The sequence below is a fragment of the Pristiophorus japonicus genome, chromosome 19 (genome assembly GCF_044704955.1).
Source record: "Pristiophorus japonicus isolate sPriJap1 chromosome 19, sPriJap1.hap1, whole genome shotgun sequence".
NCBI classification, from domain to species: domain Eukaryota; kingdom Metazoa; phylum Chordata; class Chondrichthyes; family Pristiophoridae; genus Pristiophorus; species Pristiophorus japonicus.
Window position 1 is genome coordinate 40,634,481 of NC_091995.1, and position 18,185 is coordinate 40,652,665.

An 18,185-nucleotide genomic window follows, 5' to 3' on the forward strand; every position below is an offset into this window, starting at 1 on the left:
AAGGTCACAACAGTTCAAGTGCAATACCTTACCTCGTGGAATCATTACTAGAGTGCTTACAGACATAATAGGTGGGAAACAGATAGCTATTGGAAGGGGGCCTGTCCTTTCTCACCTTCTCTTGATGACCAACCTTTGAGGGCATCCAAAACGGAGGAGGATGCTCCATCGACCCTTGTGGTTGACAGTGTCAAAGGCCTTATGGACAACTCCAACAGCGCTGTAGTTTCCGTAGTCGGACTTGTCCCCTTTTTTGAAGATGGTCACAATTACTGCATCTCTGAGATCTCCCGGCATGCTCTCCTCCCTCCAGATTTGCGAGATGAGGTCATGTATTTGCGCCAGTATTGCCTCTCCGCCATACTTTAGTGCCTCTATCCACTCCCGTTGCCTTGTTATTCTTGAGCTGGCGGATGGCCGTTTCTACCTCGTGCAGGGCTGGGGTTTTGCTGAGATGGTGGCGGGTAGCATGCTGCGAGTGAGCGGAGTTCCCTGCTCGGGTGAGCGGAGTTCCCTGCTCGGGGGAGGGGAGTTACCTGCTCGGATGAGTGGAGTTCCCTGCTCGGGTGAGTGGAGTTACCTGCTCGGGGGAGGGGAGTTACCTGCTCGGATGAGTGGAGTTTCCTGCTCGGGGGAGGGGAGTTACCTGCTCGGGTGAGTGGAGTTCCCTGCTCAGGTGAGTGGAGTTCCCTGCTCAGGTGAGTGGAGTTACCTGCTCGGGTGAGGGGAGTTACCTGCTCGGGTGAGTGGAGTTACCTGCTCGGGTGAGTGGAGTTACCTGCTCGGGTGAATGGAGTTACCTGCTCGGGTGAGTGGAGTTACCTGCTTGGGTGATTGCTTTTAACCTGCTCCTTGTGTTTATTTGTTCTGAAACTTTTGCTGTTTGGCCTGTGAGTCAATATCTCAATTATTATCTGAGACCTCTGGGTGACCATCCCAGCCCTCTGGTGACATCCCAGGCCTCTGGGTGACTATCCCAGCCCTCTGTTGACTATCCCAGGCCTCTGGGTGACCATCCCAAGCCTCTGGGTGACTATCCCAGGCCTCTGGGTGACTATCCCAGGCCTTTGGGTGACTATCCCAGGCCTCTGGGTGACTATCCCAGGACTCTGGGTGACTATCCCAGGTCTTTGGGTGACTATCCCAGGCCTCTGGGTGACCATCCCAGGCCTCTGGGTGACTATCCCAGGCCTCTGGGTGACCATCCCCCGAGTAGTAAGGACTTCATCTCACTCCCTTTTGAATATATTTAGTGAATTGGTCTCAACTACTTTCTGTGGTAGAGAATTCCACAGGTTCACCACTCTCTGGGTGAAGAAGTTTCTCCTTATCTTGGTCCTAAATGGCTTACCCCTTATCCTTAGACTGTGACCCCTGGTTCTGGACTTCCCCAACATTGGGAACATTCTTCCTGCATCCAACCTGTCCAAACCCGTCAGAATTTTAAACGTTTCTATGAGGTCCCCTCTCACTCTTCTGAACTCCAATGAATACAAGCCCAGTTGATCCAGTCTTTCTTGATAGGTCAGTCCCACCATCCCGGGAATCAGTCTGGTGAATCTTCGCTGCACTCCCTCAATAGCAAGAATGTCCTTCCTCAAGTTAGGAGACCAAAACTGTACACAATACTCCAGGTGTGGCCTCACCAAGGCCCTGTACAACTGTAGCAACACCTCCCTGCCCCTGTACTCAAATCCCCTCGCTATGAAGGCCAACATGCCATTTGCTTTCTTAACCGCCTGCTGTGCCTGCATGCCAACCTTCAATGACTGATGTACCATGACACCCAGGTCTCGTTGCACCTTCCCTTTTCCTAATCTGTCACCATTCAGATAATAGTCTGTCTTTCTGTTTTTACCACCAAAGTGGATAACCTCACATTTATCCACATTATACTTCATCTGCCACGCATTTGCCCACTCACCTAACCTATCCAAGTCACTCTGCAGCCTCATAGCATCCTCCTCGCAGCTCACACTGCCACCCAACTTAGTGGCATCCGCAAATTTGGAGATACTACATTTAATCCCCTTGTCTAAATCATTAATGTACAATGTAAACAGCTGGGGCCCCAGCACAGAACCCTGCGGTACCCCACTAGTCACTGCCTGCCATTCCGAAAAGTACCCATTTACTCCTACTCTTTGCTTCCTGTCTGACAACCAGTTCTCAATCCACGTCAGCACACTACCCCCAATCCCATGTGCTGTAACTTTACACATTAATCTCCTGTCTGGGACCTTGTCGAAAGCCTTCTGAAAGTCCAAATATACCACATCAACTGGTACTCCTTTTCCACTTTATTGGAAACATCCTCAAAAAATTCCAGAAGATTTGTCAAGCACGATCTCCTTTTCACAAATCCATGCTGACTTGGACCTATCATGTCACCATTTTCCAAATGCGCTGCTATGACATCCTTAATAATTGATTCCATCATTTTACCCACTACTGAGGTCAGGCTGACCGGTCTATAATTCCCTGCTTTCTCTCTCCCTCCTTTTTTAAATAAGATAAGGGGGTTAAGAATGTAAATGGAATACTTGCCTTTATTAATCGAAGCATGGAATACAATAGCAAGGTAGTTATGTTTGCACTGTATAAAACACTGGTTAGGCCGCAGCTGGAGGACTGGGTGCAGTTCTGGTCGCCACATTACAAGAAAAATGTGATTGCACTGGAAAGGGTGTCGAGGAGATTTATAAGAATGTTGCCTGGACTGGAGAATTTTGCCTATGAGAAAAGATTGGAGATGCTGGGTCTGTTTTCTTTGGAACAGAGGAAGCTGAGGGGAGACCTGATTGAGGTGTATAAAATTATGATGGGCCTGGATAGAATGAATAGGAAGGACCTGTTTCCCTTGGTAGAGGGTCAGCAACCAGGGGGCATAGATGTCAGGGGCTGCGGGGGGGGTGGTTGTTGTGGTCTCTATGAGGGGGTCAGGTTCCCCTTCTGCCCAACTTGAGCGGTTTCGAATCGCTCCCCCTCCCTTGGGTTTTGCACTCTGGATTTATTTGGCGGGTGTGACAAAAGTGCAGAGGAGACTGGTTTGATGCAAAGAACTTTGGTTTTATTGCAGTCAAAGTAATACAGGCTTATTACTCTAGTAAGAAAATACACGGCCAAACTTACAATCACTCTAATAAAGAATAAGACAAGGAAAGGTGCAAGGTTAAACTTATCACTCTAATAAAGTACCATACACTACACATTCAAAGGGGGTTTCAGTAAAATTATACCTCCCACCTCCCAATACCTAATTCTAGCTAGGTTAGACTCCAGGGCAGAGACTTATGCTTACCAATCCTTTTGATAGTTAATGGTAGATGGTGATGTTCTTCCTTCCTTCAGGACTTCAAGACTTTGAGGCTGGAGAAGTTAGTTTTACAACTGTCATGTTGGTTTTGTCTGCTTGTCTTGATGAGGTAGTAGCGACCACCTCTCTCCCCCACTAACCTCTCTCTTCTCGCTCTCTCCTCTATCTCTAACCTCTGTTGAAAACAGGAGCAGTTATACGATTTCAGTGTTCTAATCTTGCCGCCCAATCTGTTCACAATCCTTTGTATAATTTTGGTGGGCTTGGTTCTACTTTGTAATATTTTGTTAAAGTTGATATGTCTTGGGTGGGTTGATCTTCGAAAAACTGTTTCCTGATGGAAAAATTAGTTTGGTAATTGCAATGTCGTTTTGTGCTTCGTCTTTCGCATACAGGCTGGATTGGGCCTCTTTGTGAAGTATATGCTGAGATGGTTTGTCCAGACCCATGTTGATGGGGAGCCATCTCTGGGTGATACTGTGATGGTAATGTCTCTTGTGGAAGGAGATTTTCAAATACTCTTTCTTCCAGACAGGTTAACTCAATCCTGACACCCAGACAGTTCCAATAATCAAGTGGGCTTCTTTTGTTCCCTAGGTCCACCCATAGACTTGAATTTGTCTTGTAAAAGTTCATAATTCTATTAAAGTTTGTAGTTTCTTAAGCACTTTAGAGTTCCAAACTTTTTGGTAGATAGTCCCAAATTAAATTTCCTTTCGAATGAGCCCAAACAAAGGGGGGGTTCTGGCGAATTTTGCTCACTGTATAGATTTAAAGTAATTGAGGGGAGGTTTAGAGGAGATATGAGGGGAAATTTCCTCAGCCAGAGGGTGGTGGTGGTCTGGAACTCACTGCCTCAAAGAATAATAGAGGCTGAAACCCTCACCACATTTAAAAATAGTTGGATGTGCACTTAAAGTGCCGTAACCTACAGGGCTACAGACCAAGAGCTGGAAAGTGGGATTAGGCTGGATAGCTCTTGGTCGGCCGGCGCAGATACAATGGGCTGAAATGGTCTCCTTCTGTGCTGTAAATGTCTATGATTCTATAACGGATTACTTGTCCAGAAATATTTATTGGACTTGGAGAGAGTGCAGCACAGATTCACCAGAATGATACCGGGTCTCAAAGGGTTAAATTCTGAAGACAGATTGTGTATCCACAGCCTGTATTCCGTTGCATGCAGAAGATTAAGGGGTGATCTAAGCGAAATGTTTGAGATGATTAACGGAATAGATAGGATAGATAGAGTGAGATTAGTTCTTCAATGGAAGGGTCCAGAATAGCAGGGCAAAACCTACAAATTAGAGCAAGGTCGTTCAAGGCTGATGTCTGGAAGCACTTTTTCACACTAACTGGTAGTGGAAATCTGGAACTCTCTTCCCCAAAAAGCTGTTGACGTCAGGCGTCAATTGGAGCTTACAAAACTGAGATTGATAGGTTTTAGTTAGGCAAGGGTATTAAGGATTACGGAACCAAGGCTGGTAAATGGAGTTAAAATGCAGATCAGCCATATCTAATTGAGTGACGGATCAGCTCGATGGACTGAATGGTGGTCTTCTGTTCCTAAGGTGTTAAATCCAATCTGTGCTAACCGCTATTGGGAGGAACCAAACATCCTGGGCACAAACGTATAGCCGATAATTCCACTGAATGTCCCAGACTGATTAACCGTGTTCCCGTCTCTATTCCAGGCCCGGTGCCCGTACGGCTGGTGAACGGTACCAACATGTGCGGTACCGTATGGGTGGAGAGTTGAGGTCTATCGTAAATCCGTCTGGGGGACCATCTGTGACAGTGGCTGGACTGATAATGCAGCGAATGTGGTCTGCAGACTATTAAACTGTGGGACGGCCCTGTCGGCAACAAGACTCGCCTACTATGGAGAGGGGACCGGGGACATCTGGTTGGATGATGTGAGGTGTAAAGGGACAGAGTCTGCCCTCGATCAGTGCTCTGCCAACCCATCGGGTATCAATAACTGCACACACAGCAAGGACGCCGGAGTTACCTGCTCGGGTGAGTGGAGTTACCTGCTCGGGTGAGTGGAGCTACCTGCTCGGGTAAGTGGAGTTCCCTGCTCGGGTGAGTGGAGCTACCTGCTCGGGTGAGTGGAGCTACCTGCTCGGGTGAGTGGAGTTCCCTGCTCGGGTGAGTGGAGCTACCTGCTCGGGTGAGTGGAGCTACCTGCTCGGGTGAGTGGAGCTACCTGCTCGGGTGAGGGGAGTTCCCTGCTCGGGTGAGGGGAGTTCCCTGCTCGGGTGAGGGGAGTTCCCTGCTCGGGTGAGGGGAGTTACCTGCTCGGGTGAGGGGAGTTCCCTGCTCGGGTGAGGGGAGTTCCCTGCTCGGGTGAGGGGAGTTCCCTGCTCGGGTGAGGGGAGTTCCCTGCTCGGGTAAGTGGAGTTCCCTGCTTGGGTGAATGCGGCAGCGTTGGTAGCCTCTTTACTGCCTTCTTACTGCTATGTTTGGAGAGAGAGAGTGAGGTGTATTAGTGTGAAGGTAAAGGGAAGATTTCCAATTGTTCTGTGTGTACACTCCCAGCTGATTTGCTACAAAGCCTATCACACACGCTGCAGGAAAGGCCATGGTTCCAAACCCGGCCCATGCTCTGTGAGCTGTTCTCACCCGGTGTGTGATACTGAGCATCATACACAGAACAGCAATGGTCCAGGCTCCATCCCTTTAGCTCGGAAAATCAAAAAGTAGAATCAGTTTGGGTGAAGCTAAGAAACAGCAAAGGGCAGAAAGCATTGGCAGGAGTTGTTTATAGGCCCCCAAACAGTAACTGTAATGTAGGGCAGAGTATAAATCAGGAAATTAGAGGCGCAGGTGGGAAAGTAAGCTGAGGATGCCACAAAGAGGCTGCAGAGAGATATAGACAGATTGACTAAGTGGGTAAGAATATGATAAATGGAATACAATGTGGGGAAATGTCAAGTTATTCACTTTGGTAGGAAAAGCTAAAAGCAGAATATTTTATGAATGGGAAATGTTTGCTTTCAGAGGGACCTGGGTGTCCTTGTACATGAATTACAGAAAGTTAACATGCAGGTACAACAAGCAATTAGGAAAGCTATTGTTACAAAGGCATTAGAGTATAAGAGTAAAGAAGTCTAACTATAATTATACAGGTATTGGTGAGGCCACAACTGGAGTACCTAAGGAAAGACATACTTACCTTAGATTGAGTGCAATGAAGGTTCACAGACTGGTTCCTGGGATGAGGGTAATGCCTATGAGGAGAGATTGACAGACTAGGCCTATATCCCCTAGAGTGTAGAAGAATGAGAGGTGACCTAATTAAAACATATAAAATTCTTAAGGTGCTTGACAGGGTTAATGCTGAGAAAATGCTCCCTGGCTTGGGAATCTAGAACACAGGGTTACAGTCTCAGAATAAGGGGACGGCCATGTTGGACTGAGATGAGGAGAACTGTCTTCACTCAAAGGGCTGTGAATATTTGGAATTCTCTATTCCAGAGAGCTGTGGATGCTCATTTGCTGAATATTTTCAATACAGAGGTTGATACATTTTTGGGCTAAGGGATATGGAGACAGTGCAAGAGGGTGGAGTTGAGGTATAAGATCAGCCCTAATCTTGTTGACTGGCAGAGCAGGCTCGAAAGGCCAATTGGCCATCTCCAGCTCCTAGTTCTTGTGTGCTTATCCCACCTGTGCTGTGTGAGATATTCTCACCTGGTTCCCTTGAAGGAGTGTGTCTTCTGGGAGAGTGTCTGACGTGTTCGTGCTTCAGTATCAGGTTGTGGCAGCATTAGTCATGGATGTGGACTGCAGGACATTCCCTAAATTGTTGTTACGGGAGAGTTAGTGCAGGTGGGATCAATCTGGATATTGGGAGAAGCCTGACACCTGGGCCCAAATGCCCAGCCGATGTGTCCAGTGAAAGTCCAGATAATCCCAGAGCAGATTAACCGTGTCCCCGCCTCTATTCCAGGTCCGGTGCCCGTACGGCTGGTGAATGGTAACAACATGTGCTCTGGGAGAGTTGAGGTCTATCGTAAATGTGTCTGGGGGACCGTCTGTGACGATGGCTGGGATATAAATGCAGCGAGTGTGGTCTGCAAACTGTTGAACTGTGGGACGGCCCTGTCAGCAACAGGAGGCGCCTACTATGGAGAGGGGACCAGGGACATCTGGTTGGATGATGTGAAGTGTGACGGGACAGAGCCTGCCCTCGATCAGTGCTCTGCCAACTCATCGGATATCAATAACTGTACACACAGCAAGGACGCCGGAGTTGCCTGCTCGGGTGAGTGGAGTTACCTGCTCGGGTGAGGGGAGTTCCCTGCTCGGGTGAGTGGTGTTACCTGCTCGGGTGAGGGGTGTTACCTGCTCGGGTGAGGGGTGTTACCTGCTCGGGTGAGGGGAGTTACCTGCTCGAGTGAGTGGAATTCCCTGCTCGGGTGAGTGAAGTTACCTACTCAGGTGAGGGGAGTTACCTGCTCGGGTGAGGGGAGTTGCCTGCTCGGGTGAGGGGAGTTACCTGCTCGGATGAGGGGAGTTACCTGCTCGAGTGAGTGGAGTTAACTGCCGCGTAGGGCGATGGCGGGTTGCGGGGCAATATCGGGATGCCGGGCGATGTCGGTGTGCAGGTTGGTGTAGGGCCATGTCGGGTGCGGGCAGATGTTGCGTGTCGAACTATATCAGGACGGTGATCGGTGAGAGCCTAATGTGGTTGTTAAGAGGAGACTGTCATCTGGGCCCAGTCGATGCTTGCCAGCATCATTTAAACCAGTTTAACCATGTTCCCGTCTCTATTGCAGGTCCGGTGCCTGTACGGCTGGTGGACGGGACCAACATGTGTTCCGGGAGAGTTGAGGTCTATCATAACTCCTCCTGGGGGACCGTCTGTGATGATGGCTGGGGTGATAATGCAGCGAATGTGGTCTGCAGACTGTTGAACTGTGGGACGGCCCTGTCAGCAACAGGAGGCGCCTACTATGGAGAGGGGACAGGGGACATCTGGTTGGATGATGTGAAGTGTAACGGGGCAGAGCCTGCCCTCGATCAGTGCTCTGCCAACCCGTGGGGGGTGAATAACTGCACACACAGCAAGGATGCCGGCGTTACATGCTCGGGTGAGTGGAGTTGCCTGTTGAGTGGGGCGATGTCAGGGTGTGGGGTGATGTCGGCGTTTGGGGCGATGTCGGGGTGTGGGGCGATGTCGAGGTGTGGGGCGATGTCGGGGCGCGGGGCGATGTCGGGGCGCGGGGCGATGTCGGGGAGCGGGGCGATGTCGGATCGCGGGGCGATGTCGGGGTGTGGGGCGATGTCGGGGTGTGGGGCGATGTAGTGTGGGGCGATGTCGGAGCACGGGGCGATGTCGGAGCACGGGGCGATGTCGGGGTGTGGGGCTATGTCAGAGCGTGGGGCGATGTCGGGGTGTGGGGCGATTTCGGGATGTGGGGCAATGGTGTGCAGGGTGAAGTCAGGGTGTGGGGCGATATCGGGGCGATGTCGGGGTGCGGGGCGATGTCGGGGTGCGGGGCGATGTCGGGGTGTGGGGCGATGTCGGGGTGTGGGGCGATGTCGGGGTGTAGAGTGATGTCGGGGTGTAGGGTGATGTCGTAGTGTAGGGTGGTGTAGGGCCATGTCGGGGTGTAGGGCCATCCATGTCGGGGTGTGGGGCCATGTTGGGGTGCAGGGTGATGTAGGGTGATGTCGGGGTGTAGGGCGATGTCGGGGTGTAGGGCGATGTCGGGGTGTAGGGCGATGTCTGGGTGTAGAGCGATGTCGGGGTGTAGGGTGATGTCGGGGTGTAGGGCCATGTCGGGCCATCCATGTTGGGGTGCAGGGTGATGCAGGGTGATGTCGGGGTGTTGGGTGATATAGGGTGATGTCGGGGTGTAGGGCCATGTCGGGCCATCCATGTTGGGGTGCAGGGTGATGCAGGGTGATGTCGGGGTGTTGGGTGATGTAGGGTGATGTCGGGGTGTAGGGCCATGTCGGGGTGTAGGGTGATGTAGGGCCATGTCGGGGTGTAGGTTGCTGAAGGGCCATGTCGGGTTGTGGGGTGATGTAGGGCCATGTCGGGGTGTAGGGCCATGTCGGGGTGTAGGGTGATGTAGGGCCATGTCTGGGTGTAGGGTGATGTCGGGCCATGTCTGGGTGTAGGGTGGTGTAGGGCCATGTCGGGGTGTGGGGTGATGTCGGGCCATGTCGGGGTGTAGGGTGGTGTAGGGCCATGTCGGGGTGTAGGGTGGTGTAGGGCCATGTCGGGGTGTAGGGCCATGTCGGGGTGTAGGGTGGTGTAGGGCCATGTCGGGGTGTAGGGTGGTGTAGGGCCATGTCGGGGTGTGGGGTGATGTTGGGCCATGTCGGGGTGTAGGGTGGTGTAGGGCCAATGCGGGGTGTAGGGTGGTGTAGGGCCATGTCGGGGTGTAGGGTGGTGTAGGGCCATGTCGGGGTGTAGGGTGGTGTAGGGCCATGTCGGGGTGTAGGGCCATGTCGGGGTGTAGGGTAGTGTAGGGCCATGTCGGGGTGTAGGGCCATGTCGGGGTGTAGGGCCATGTCGGGGTGCAGGGTGGTGTAGGGCCATGTCGGGGTGTAGGGTGGTGTAGGGCCATGTCGGGGTGTAGGGTGGTGTAGGGCCATGTCGGGGTGTAGGGCCATGTCGGGGTGTAGGGCCATGTCGGGGTGCAGGGTGGTGTAGGGCCATGTCGGGGTGTAGGGTGGTGTAGGGCCATGTCGGGGTGTAGGGTGGTGTAGGGCCATGTCGGGCTGTAGGGTGATGTAGGGCCATGTCGGGGTGTAGGGCCATGTCGGGGTGTAGGGTGATGTAGGGCCATGTCGGGGTGTAGGGCCATGTCGGGGTGTAGGGTGATGTAGGGCCATGTCGGGGTGTAGGGCCATGTCGGACTGTAGGGTGATGTCGGGCCATGTCGGGGTGTAGGGTGGTGTCAGGCCATGTCGGGGTATAGTGCCATGTCCGGGTGTAGGGTGATGTAGGGCCATGTCGGGGTGTAGGGCCATGTCGGGGTGTAGGGCCATGTCGGGGTGTAGGGTGGTGTAGGGCCGTGTCGGGGTGCGGGCCGATGTCAGATGTCGAACTATATCAGGAGGGTGATGGGTGAGAGCCAAATGTGGGGGTTAAGAGCAGGCTGTCGTCTGGGCCCAGTCGATGCTTCCCGGCATCGTTTAAACCAGTTTAACCGTGTTCCCGTCTCTATCCCAGGTCCGGTGCCCGTACGTCTGGTGGACGGTAACAACATGTGCTCCGGGAGAGTTGAAGTCTATCATAACTCCTTCTGGGGGACCGTCTGTGACGATGGCTGGGATCTAAACGCAGCGATTGTGGTCTGCAGACTGTTGAGCTGTGGGACGGCCCTGTCAGCAACAGGAGGCGCCTACTATGGAGAGGGGACTGGGGACATCTGGTTGGATGATGTGAAGTGTAACGGGACAGAGCCTGCCCTCGATCAGTGCTCTGCCAACCCATGGGGTGTGAATAACTGCAACCACAGCAAGGATGCCGGAGTTACCTGCTCGGGTGAGTGGAGTTCCCTGCTCGGGTGAGGGGAGTTCCCTGCTCGGGTGAGGGGAGTTCCCTGCTCGGGTGAGGGGAGTTACCTGCTCGGATGATTGGAGTTACCTGCTCGGGTGAGGGCAGTTACCTGCTCGGGTGAGGGGAGTTACCTGCTCGGATGATTGGAGTTACCTGCTCGGGTGAGGGCAGTTACCTGCTCGGGTGAGGGCAGTTACCTGCTCAGGTGAGGGGAGTTACCTGCTCGGGTGAGTGGAGTTACCTGCTCGGGTGAGTGGAGTTCCCTGCTCGGGTGAGTGGAGTTCCCTGCTGCGTAGGGCGATGGCGGGTTGCGGGGCAATATCGGGATGTGCGGGCATGTCGGGGTGCAGGGTGGTGCAGGGCCATGCCGGGGTGTAGGGTGGTGTAGAGCCATGTCGGAGTGTAGGGTGATGTAGGGCCATGTCGGGGTGCAGGGTGGTGTAGGGCAAAGTCAGGGTGCAGGTTGGTGATGGGCCATGTCGGGGTGCGGGCAGATGTTGCGTGTCGAACTATATCAGGATGGTGATCGGTGAGAGCCTAATGTAGTTGTTAAGAGGAGGCTGTCATCTGGGCCCAGTCGATGCTTGCCAGCATCATTTAAACCAGTTTAACCATGTTCCCGTCTCTATTGCAGGTCCGGTGCCCATACGGCTGGTGGACGGGACCAACATGTGTTCCGGGAGAGTTGAGGTCTATCATAACTCCTCCTGGGGGACCGTCTGTGATGATGGCTGGGATGATAATGCAGCGAATGTTGCCTGCAGACTGTTGAACTGTGGGACAACTGTGTCAGCAACAGGAGGCGCCTACTATGGAGAGGGGACGGGGGACATCTGGTTGGATGATGTGAAGTGTAACGGGGCAGAGCCTGCCCTCGATCAGTGCTCTGCCAACCCGTGGGGGGTGAATAACTGCACACACAGAAAGGATGCCGGCGTTACATGCTCGGGTGAGTGGAGTTACCTGTTGAGTGGGGCGATGTCAGGGTATGGGTCGATGTCGGGGTGTGGGGCGATGTCGGGATGCGGGGCGATGTCGGGGTGTGGGGCATGTCGGGGTATTGGGCGATGTCGGAGAATGGGGCGATGTCGGGGTGTGGGACTGATGTCGGGGTGTGGGACCGATGTCGGGGTGTGGGCGATGTCGGGGTGTGGGGCGATGTCTGGGTGTGGGGCGATGTCTGGGTGTGGGGCGATGTCGGGGTGTGAGGCGATGTCGGGGTGTGGGGAGATGTCGGGGTGTGGGGAGATGTCGGGGTGTGGGGAGATGTCGGGGTGTGGGGAGATGTCGGGGTGTGGGGAGATGTCGGGGTGTGGGGAGATGTCGGGGTGTGGGGAGAAGTCGGGGTGTGGGGAGATGTCGGGTGAAGGGCGATGTCGAGGTGCTGGTATGGGGACATGTTGGGGAGCGGGGTGATGTCGGGGAGCGGGACGATGTCACGGCGTGGGGCGATGTCGGGGTGCAGGTGTGGGGACATGTTGGGGTGTGGGGCAATGTCGAGGCGATGTCGGGGCACGGGGCGATGGCGGGGTGCAGGTGTGGGGACATGTTGGGGTGTGGGGCAATGTCGGGGCGATGTCGCTGCGCGGGGCGATGTCGGGGTGCAGGTGTGGGGACATGTTGGGGTGTAGGGCAATGTCGGGGCGATATCGGGGAACGGGGCGATGTCGGGGCTCAGGTGTGGGGAAATGTTGGCGTGTGGGGCAATGTCGGGACGATGTCGGGGCGCGGGGCAATGTTGGGGTGTGGGGCCCTGTCGGGGCACGGGGCGATATCTGGGTGCGGGGCGATTTCGGGGTTTGGGGTCCTGTTGGGGTGTGGGGCCTTGTCGGGGTGCGGGCCGATGTTGGGCCGTGGGGCGATGTCGGGGTGTAGGGCCCTGCCGGGGTGTGGGGCTCTGTCTGGGTGCGGGCTGATGTCGGGGTGCAGGCATGATATTGGGATGTCGGGCGATAATGGATGTGGGGCGATGATGGGTGTGGGATGATGTCGGGGTGCGTGTGATTTCGGGGTGTGGGCCATGTCGGGGCGTGGGCCGATGTCTCGGTGTGGGGCAATGTCGGGGTGTGGGGCAATGTCTGGGTGCGGGGCAATGTCGGGGTGTGGGGCAATGTCTGGGTGTGGGATGATGTCGGGGTGCAGGCGTGATATTGGGGTGTGGGGCCATGTCGGGGTGTGGGCGATGTTGGGCTTTCAGGTGATGTCGGGGAGTGGGGCAATGTCGGGGTTTGGGGCGATGTCGGGGTGTGTAGCGATGTTGGGGTGTGGGTTGATTTTGGAGTGTGGGACCGATGTTGGGGTGCGGGGCGATGTCGGGGTGCGGGGCGATGTCGGGGTATGGGACCGATATCGGGGTGTGGGGCGATGTTGGGCTTTCAGGTGATGTCGGGGTGCGGGGCGATGTCGGGGAGCGGGGCGATGTCAGGGCTTGGGGTGTGGGGCGATGTCGGAGTGTGGGGTGATGTAGGGCCATGTCGGGCTGTAGGGTGGTGTCGAGCCATGTTGGGCTGTAGGGTGATGTAGGGCCATGTCGGTGTGTAGGGTGATGTAGGGCCATGTCGGTGTGTAGGGTGATGTGGGGCCATGTCGGGGTGTAGGGTGATGTAGGGCCATGTCGGGGTGTAGGGTGATGTAGGGCCATGTCGGGGTGTGAGGCCATGTCGGGGTGTAGGGTGGTGTAGGGCCATGTCGGGGTGTAGGGTGATGCAGGGCCATGTCGGGGTGTGAGGCCATGTCGGGGTGTAGGGTGGTGTAGGGCCATGTCGGGGTGTGAGGCCATGTCGGGGTGTAGGGTGGTGTAGGGCCATGTTGGGATGTAGGGTGATGTAGGGCCATGTCGGTGTGTAGGGTGGTGTGGGGCCATGTCGGGATGTAGGGTCGTGTGGGGCCATGTCAGGGTGTAGGGTGGTGTGGGGCTATGTCGGGGTGTAGGGTGATGTAGGGCCATGTCGGTGTGTGAGGCCATGTCGGGGTGTAGGGTGATGTAGGGCCATGTCGGGATGTAGGGTGGTGTGGGGCCATGTCTGGGTGTAGGGTGGTGTGGGGCCATGTCGGGATGTAGGGTGGTGTGGGGCCATGTCTGGGTGTGGGGTGGTGTGGGGCCATGTCGGGGTGTAGGGTGGTGTAGGGCCATGTCTGGGTGTAGGGTGATGTAGGGCCATGTCGGGGTGTAGGGTGATGTAGGGCCATGTCGGGGTGTAGGGTGATGTAGGGCCATGTCGGGGTGTAGGGCCATGTCGGGGTGTAGGGTGATGTAGGGCCATGTCGGGGTGTAGGGCCATGTCGGGGTGTAGGGTGATGTAGGGCCATGTCGGGGTGTAGGGCCATGTCGGGGTGTAGGGTGATGTAGGGCCATGTCGGGGTGTAGGGCCATGTCGGACTGTAGGGTGATGTCGGGCCATGTCGGGGTGTAGGGTGGTGTCGGGCCATGTCGGGGTATAGTGCCATGTCCGGGTGTAGGGTGATGTAGGGCCATGTCGGGGTGTAGGGCCATGTCGGGGTGTAGGGCCATGTCGGGGTGTAGGGTGGTGTAGGGCCGTGTCGGGGTGCGGGCCGATGTCAGATGTCGAACTATATCAGGAGGGTGATGGGTGAGAGCCAAATGTGGGGGTTAAGAGCAGGCTGTCGTCTGGGCCCAGTCGATGCTTCCCGGCATCGTTTAAACCAGTTTAACCGTGTTCCCGTCTCTATCCCAGGTCCGGTGCCCGTACGTCTGGTGGACGGTAACAACATGTGCTCCGGGAGAGTTGAAGTCTATCATAACTCCTTCTGGGGGACCGTCTGTGACGATGGCTGGGATCTAAACGCAGCGATTGTGGTCTGCAGACTGTTGAGCTGTGGGACGGCCCTGTCAGCAACAGGAGGCGCCTACTATGGAGAGGGGACTGGGGACATCTGGTTGGATGATGTGAAGTGTAACGGGACAGAGCCTGCCCTCGATCAGTGCTCTGCCAACCCATGGGGTGTGAATAACTGCAACCACAGCAAGGATGCCGGAGTTACCTGCTCGGGTGAGTGGAGTTCCCTGCTCGGGTGAGGGGAGTTCCCTGCTCGGGTGAGGGGAGTTCCCTGCTCGGGTGAGGGGAGTTACCTGCTCGGATGATTGGAGTTACCTGCTCGGGTGAGGGCAGTTACCTGCTCGGGTGAGGGGAGTTACCTGCTCGGATGATTGGAGTTACCTGCTCGGGTGAGGGCAGTTACCTGCTCGGGTGAGGGGAGTTACCTGCTCAGGTGAGGGGAGTTACCTGCTCGGGTGAGTGGAGTTACCTGCTCGGGTGAGTGGAGTTCCCTGCTCGGGTGAGTGGAGTTCCCTGCTGCGTAGGGCGATGGCGGGTTGCGGGGCAATATCGGGATGTGCGGGCATGTCGGGGTGCAGGGTGGTGCAGGGCCATGCCGGGGTGTAGGGTGGTGTAGAGCCATGTCGGAGTGTAGGGTGATGTAGGGCCATGTCGGGGTGCAGGGTGGTGTAGGGCAAAGTCGGGGTGCAGGTTGGTGATGGGCCATGTCGGGGTGCGGGCAGATGTTGCGTGTCGAACTATATCAGGATGGTGATCGGTGAGAGCCTAATGTAGTTGTTAAGAGGAGGCTGTCATCTGGGCCCAGTCGATGCTTGCCAGCATCATTTAAACCAGTTTAACCATGTTCCCGTCTCTATTGCAGGTCCGGTGCCCATACGGCTGGTGGACGGGACCAACATGTGTTCCGGGAGAGTTGAGGTCTATCATAACTCCTCCTGGGGGACCGTCTGTGATGATGGCTGGGATGATAATGCAGCGAATGTTGCCTGCAGACTGTTGAACTGTGGGACAACTGTGTCAGCAACAGGAGGCGCCTACTATGGAGAGGGGACGGGGGACATCTGGTTGGATGATGTGAAGTGTAACGGGGCAGAGCCTGCCCTCGATCAGTGCTCTGCCAACCCGTGGGGGGTGAATAACTGCACACACAGAAAGGATGCCGGCGTTACATGCTCGGGTGAGTGGAGTTACCTGTTGAGTGGGGCGATGTCAGGGTATGGGTCGATGTCGGGGTGTGGGGCGATGTCGGGATGCGGGGCGATGTCGGGGTGTGGGGCATGTCGGGGTATTGGGCGATGTCGGAGAATGGGGCGATGTCGGGGTGTGGGACTGATGTCGGGGTGTGGGACCGATGTCGGGGTGTGGGCGATGTCGGGGTGTGGGGCGATGTCTGGGTGTGGGGCGATGTCTGGGTGTGGGGCGATGTCGGGGTGTGAGGCGATGTCGGGGTGTGGGGAGATGTCGGGGTGTGGGGAGATGTCGGGGTGTGGGGAGATGTCGGGGTGTGGGGAGATGTCGGGGTGTGGGGAGATGTCGGGGTGTGGGGAGATGTCGGGGTGTGGGGAGAAGTCGGGGTGTGGGGAGATGTCGGGTGAAGGGCGATGTCGAGGTGCTGGTATGGGGACATGTTGGGGAGCGGGGTGATGTCGGGGAGCGGGACGATGTCACGGCGTGGGGCGATGTCGGGGTGCAGGTGTGGGGACATGTTGGGGTGTGGGGCAATGTCGAGGCGATGTCGGGGCACGGGGCGATGGCGGGGTGCAGGTGTGGGGACATGTTGGGGTGTGGGGCAATGTCGGGGCGATGTCGCTGCGCGGGGCGATGTCGGGGTGCAGGTGTGGGGACATGTTGGGGTGTAGGGCAATGTCGGGGCGATATCGGGGAACGGGGCGATGTCGGGGCTCAGGTGTGGGGAAATGTTGGCGTGTGGGGCAATGTCGGGACGATGTCGGGGCGCGGGGCGATGTTGGGGTGTGGGGCCCTGTCGGGGCACGGGGCGATATCTGGGTGCGGGGCGATTTCGGGGTTTGGGGTCCTGTTGGGGTGTGGGGCCTTGTCGGGGTGCGGGCCGATGTTGGGCCGTGGGGCGATGTCGGGGTGTAGGGCCCTGCCGGGGTGTGGGGCTCTGTCTGGGTGCGGGCTGATGTCGGGGTGCAGGCATGATATTGGGATGTCGGGCGATAATGGATGTGGGGCGATGATGGGTGTGGGATGATGTCGGGGTGCGTGTGATTTCGGGGTGTGGGCCATGTCGGGGCGTGGGCCGATGTCTCGGTGTGGGGCAATGTCGGGGTGTGGGGCAATGTCTGGGTGCGGGGCAATGTCGGGGTGTGGGGCAATGTCTGGGTGTGGGATGATGTCGGGGTGCAGGCGTGATATTGGGGTGTGGGGCCATGTCGGGGTGTGGGCGATGTTGGGCTTTCAGGTGATGTCGGGGTGTGGGGCAATGTCGGGGTTTGGGGCGATGTCGGGGTGTGTAGCGATGTTGGGGTGTGGGTTGATTTTGGAGTGTGGGACCGATGTTGGGGTGCGGGGCGATGTCGGGGTGCGGGGCGATGTCGGGGTATGGGACCGATATCGGGGTGTGGGGCGATGTTGGGCTTTCAGGTGATGTCGGGGTGCGGGGCGATGTCGGGGAGCGGGGCGATGTCAGGGCTTGGGGTGTGGGGCGATGTCGGAGTGTGGGGTGATGTAGGGCCATGTCGGAATGTAGGGTGGTGTCGAGCCATGTTGGGCTGTAGGGTGATGTAGGGCCATGTCGGTGTGTAGGGTGATGTGGGGCCATGTTGGGATGTAGGGTGATGTAGGGCCATGTCGGGGTGTAGGGTGATGTAGGGCCATGTCGGGGTGTAGGGTGATGTAGGGCCATGTCGGGGTGTAGGGTGGTGTAGGGCCATGTCGGGGTGTAGGGTGATGTAGGGCCATGTCGGTGTGTAGGGTGGTGTAGGGCCATGTCGGGGTGTGCGGCCATGTCGGGGTGTAGGGTGGTGTAGGGCCATGTCAGGGTGCGGGCCGATGTCAGATGTCGAACTATATCAGGAGGGTGATGGGTGAGAGCCAAATGTGGGGGTTAAGAGCAGTCTGTCGTCTGGGCCCAGTCGATGCTTCCCGGCATCGTTTAAACCAGTTTAACCGTGTCGGGGTGCGGGGCGATGTCGAGGTGCTGGTGTGGGGACATGTCGGGGTGTGGGGCGATGACGGGGTGACCCGATGTCGAGGTGCGGGTGTGGGGACATGTTGGGGTGTGGGGCGATGTCGGGGTAATATCGGGGCATGGGGCGATGTCGGGTTGTGGAGCGATGTCGGGGTGAGGAGCGATGTCGGGGTGAAGGGCGATGCCGGGGTGTGTGGCGAAGACGGGAAGTGGGGCGATGTCGGGGTGATATCGGGGCACGGGGCGATGTCGGGGTGCGTGGCGATGTCGGGTTGCGGGGCGATGTCGGGGTGAGGGGCGATGTCGGGGTGTGGGGCGAAGACGGGGAGTGGGGCGATGTCGGGGAGCGGGGCGATGTCGGGGAGGGGGGCGATGTCGGGGAGCGGGGCGATG

The 18,185-nt window shown here is 56.5% G+C and overlaps 2 protein-coding genes across 4 annotated transcripts in view; both read left to right on the forward strand.

Annotated features, from left to right (window-relative positions):
* LOC139230185 (scavenger receptor cysteine-rich domain-containing protein DMBT1-like) overlaps positions 1-5,075 on the forward strand; it is a 163,850-nt gene extending 158,775 nt beyond the window's left edge. Inside the window, exon 19 of the mRNA XM_070862026.1 lies at positions 5,011-5,075. Coding sequence (XP_070718127.1) covers positions 5,011-5,075 — 65 coding nt within the window. The remainder of the gene's footprint in view (positions 1-5,010) is intronic.
* A 36-nt stretch (positions 5,076-5,111) lies between these two features.
* LOC139229832 (scavenger receptor cysteine-rich domain-containing protein DMBT1-like) overlaps positions 5,112-18,185 on the forward strand; it is an 84,292-nt gene continuing 71,218 nt past the window's right edge. For all 3 annotated transcript variants that reach the window (XM_070861430.1, XM_070861431.1, XM_070861432.1), the window contains exons 1-7: positions 5,112-5,335; positions 7,272-7,586; positions 8,101-8,415; positions 10,512-10,826; positions 11,476-11,790; positions 14,537-14,851; positions 15,501-15,815. In XM_070861430.1, coding sequence (XP_070717531.1) covers positions 7,307-7,586; positions 8,101-8,415; positions 10,512-10,826; positions 11,476-11,790; positions 14,537-14,851; positions 15,501-15,815 — 1,855 coding nt within the window. In that variant the 5' untranslated portion in view covers positions 5,112-5,335; positions 7,272-7,306. The remainder of the gene's footprint in view (positions 5,336-7,271; positions 7,587-8,100; positions 8,416-10,511; positions 10,827-11,475; positions 11,791-14,536; positions 14,852-15,500; positions 15,816-18,185) is intronic.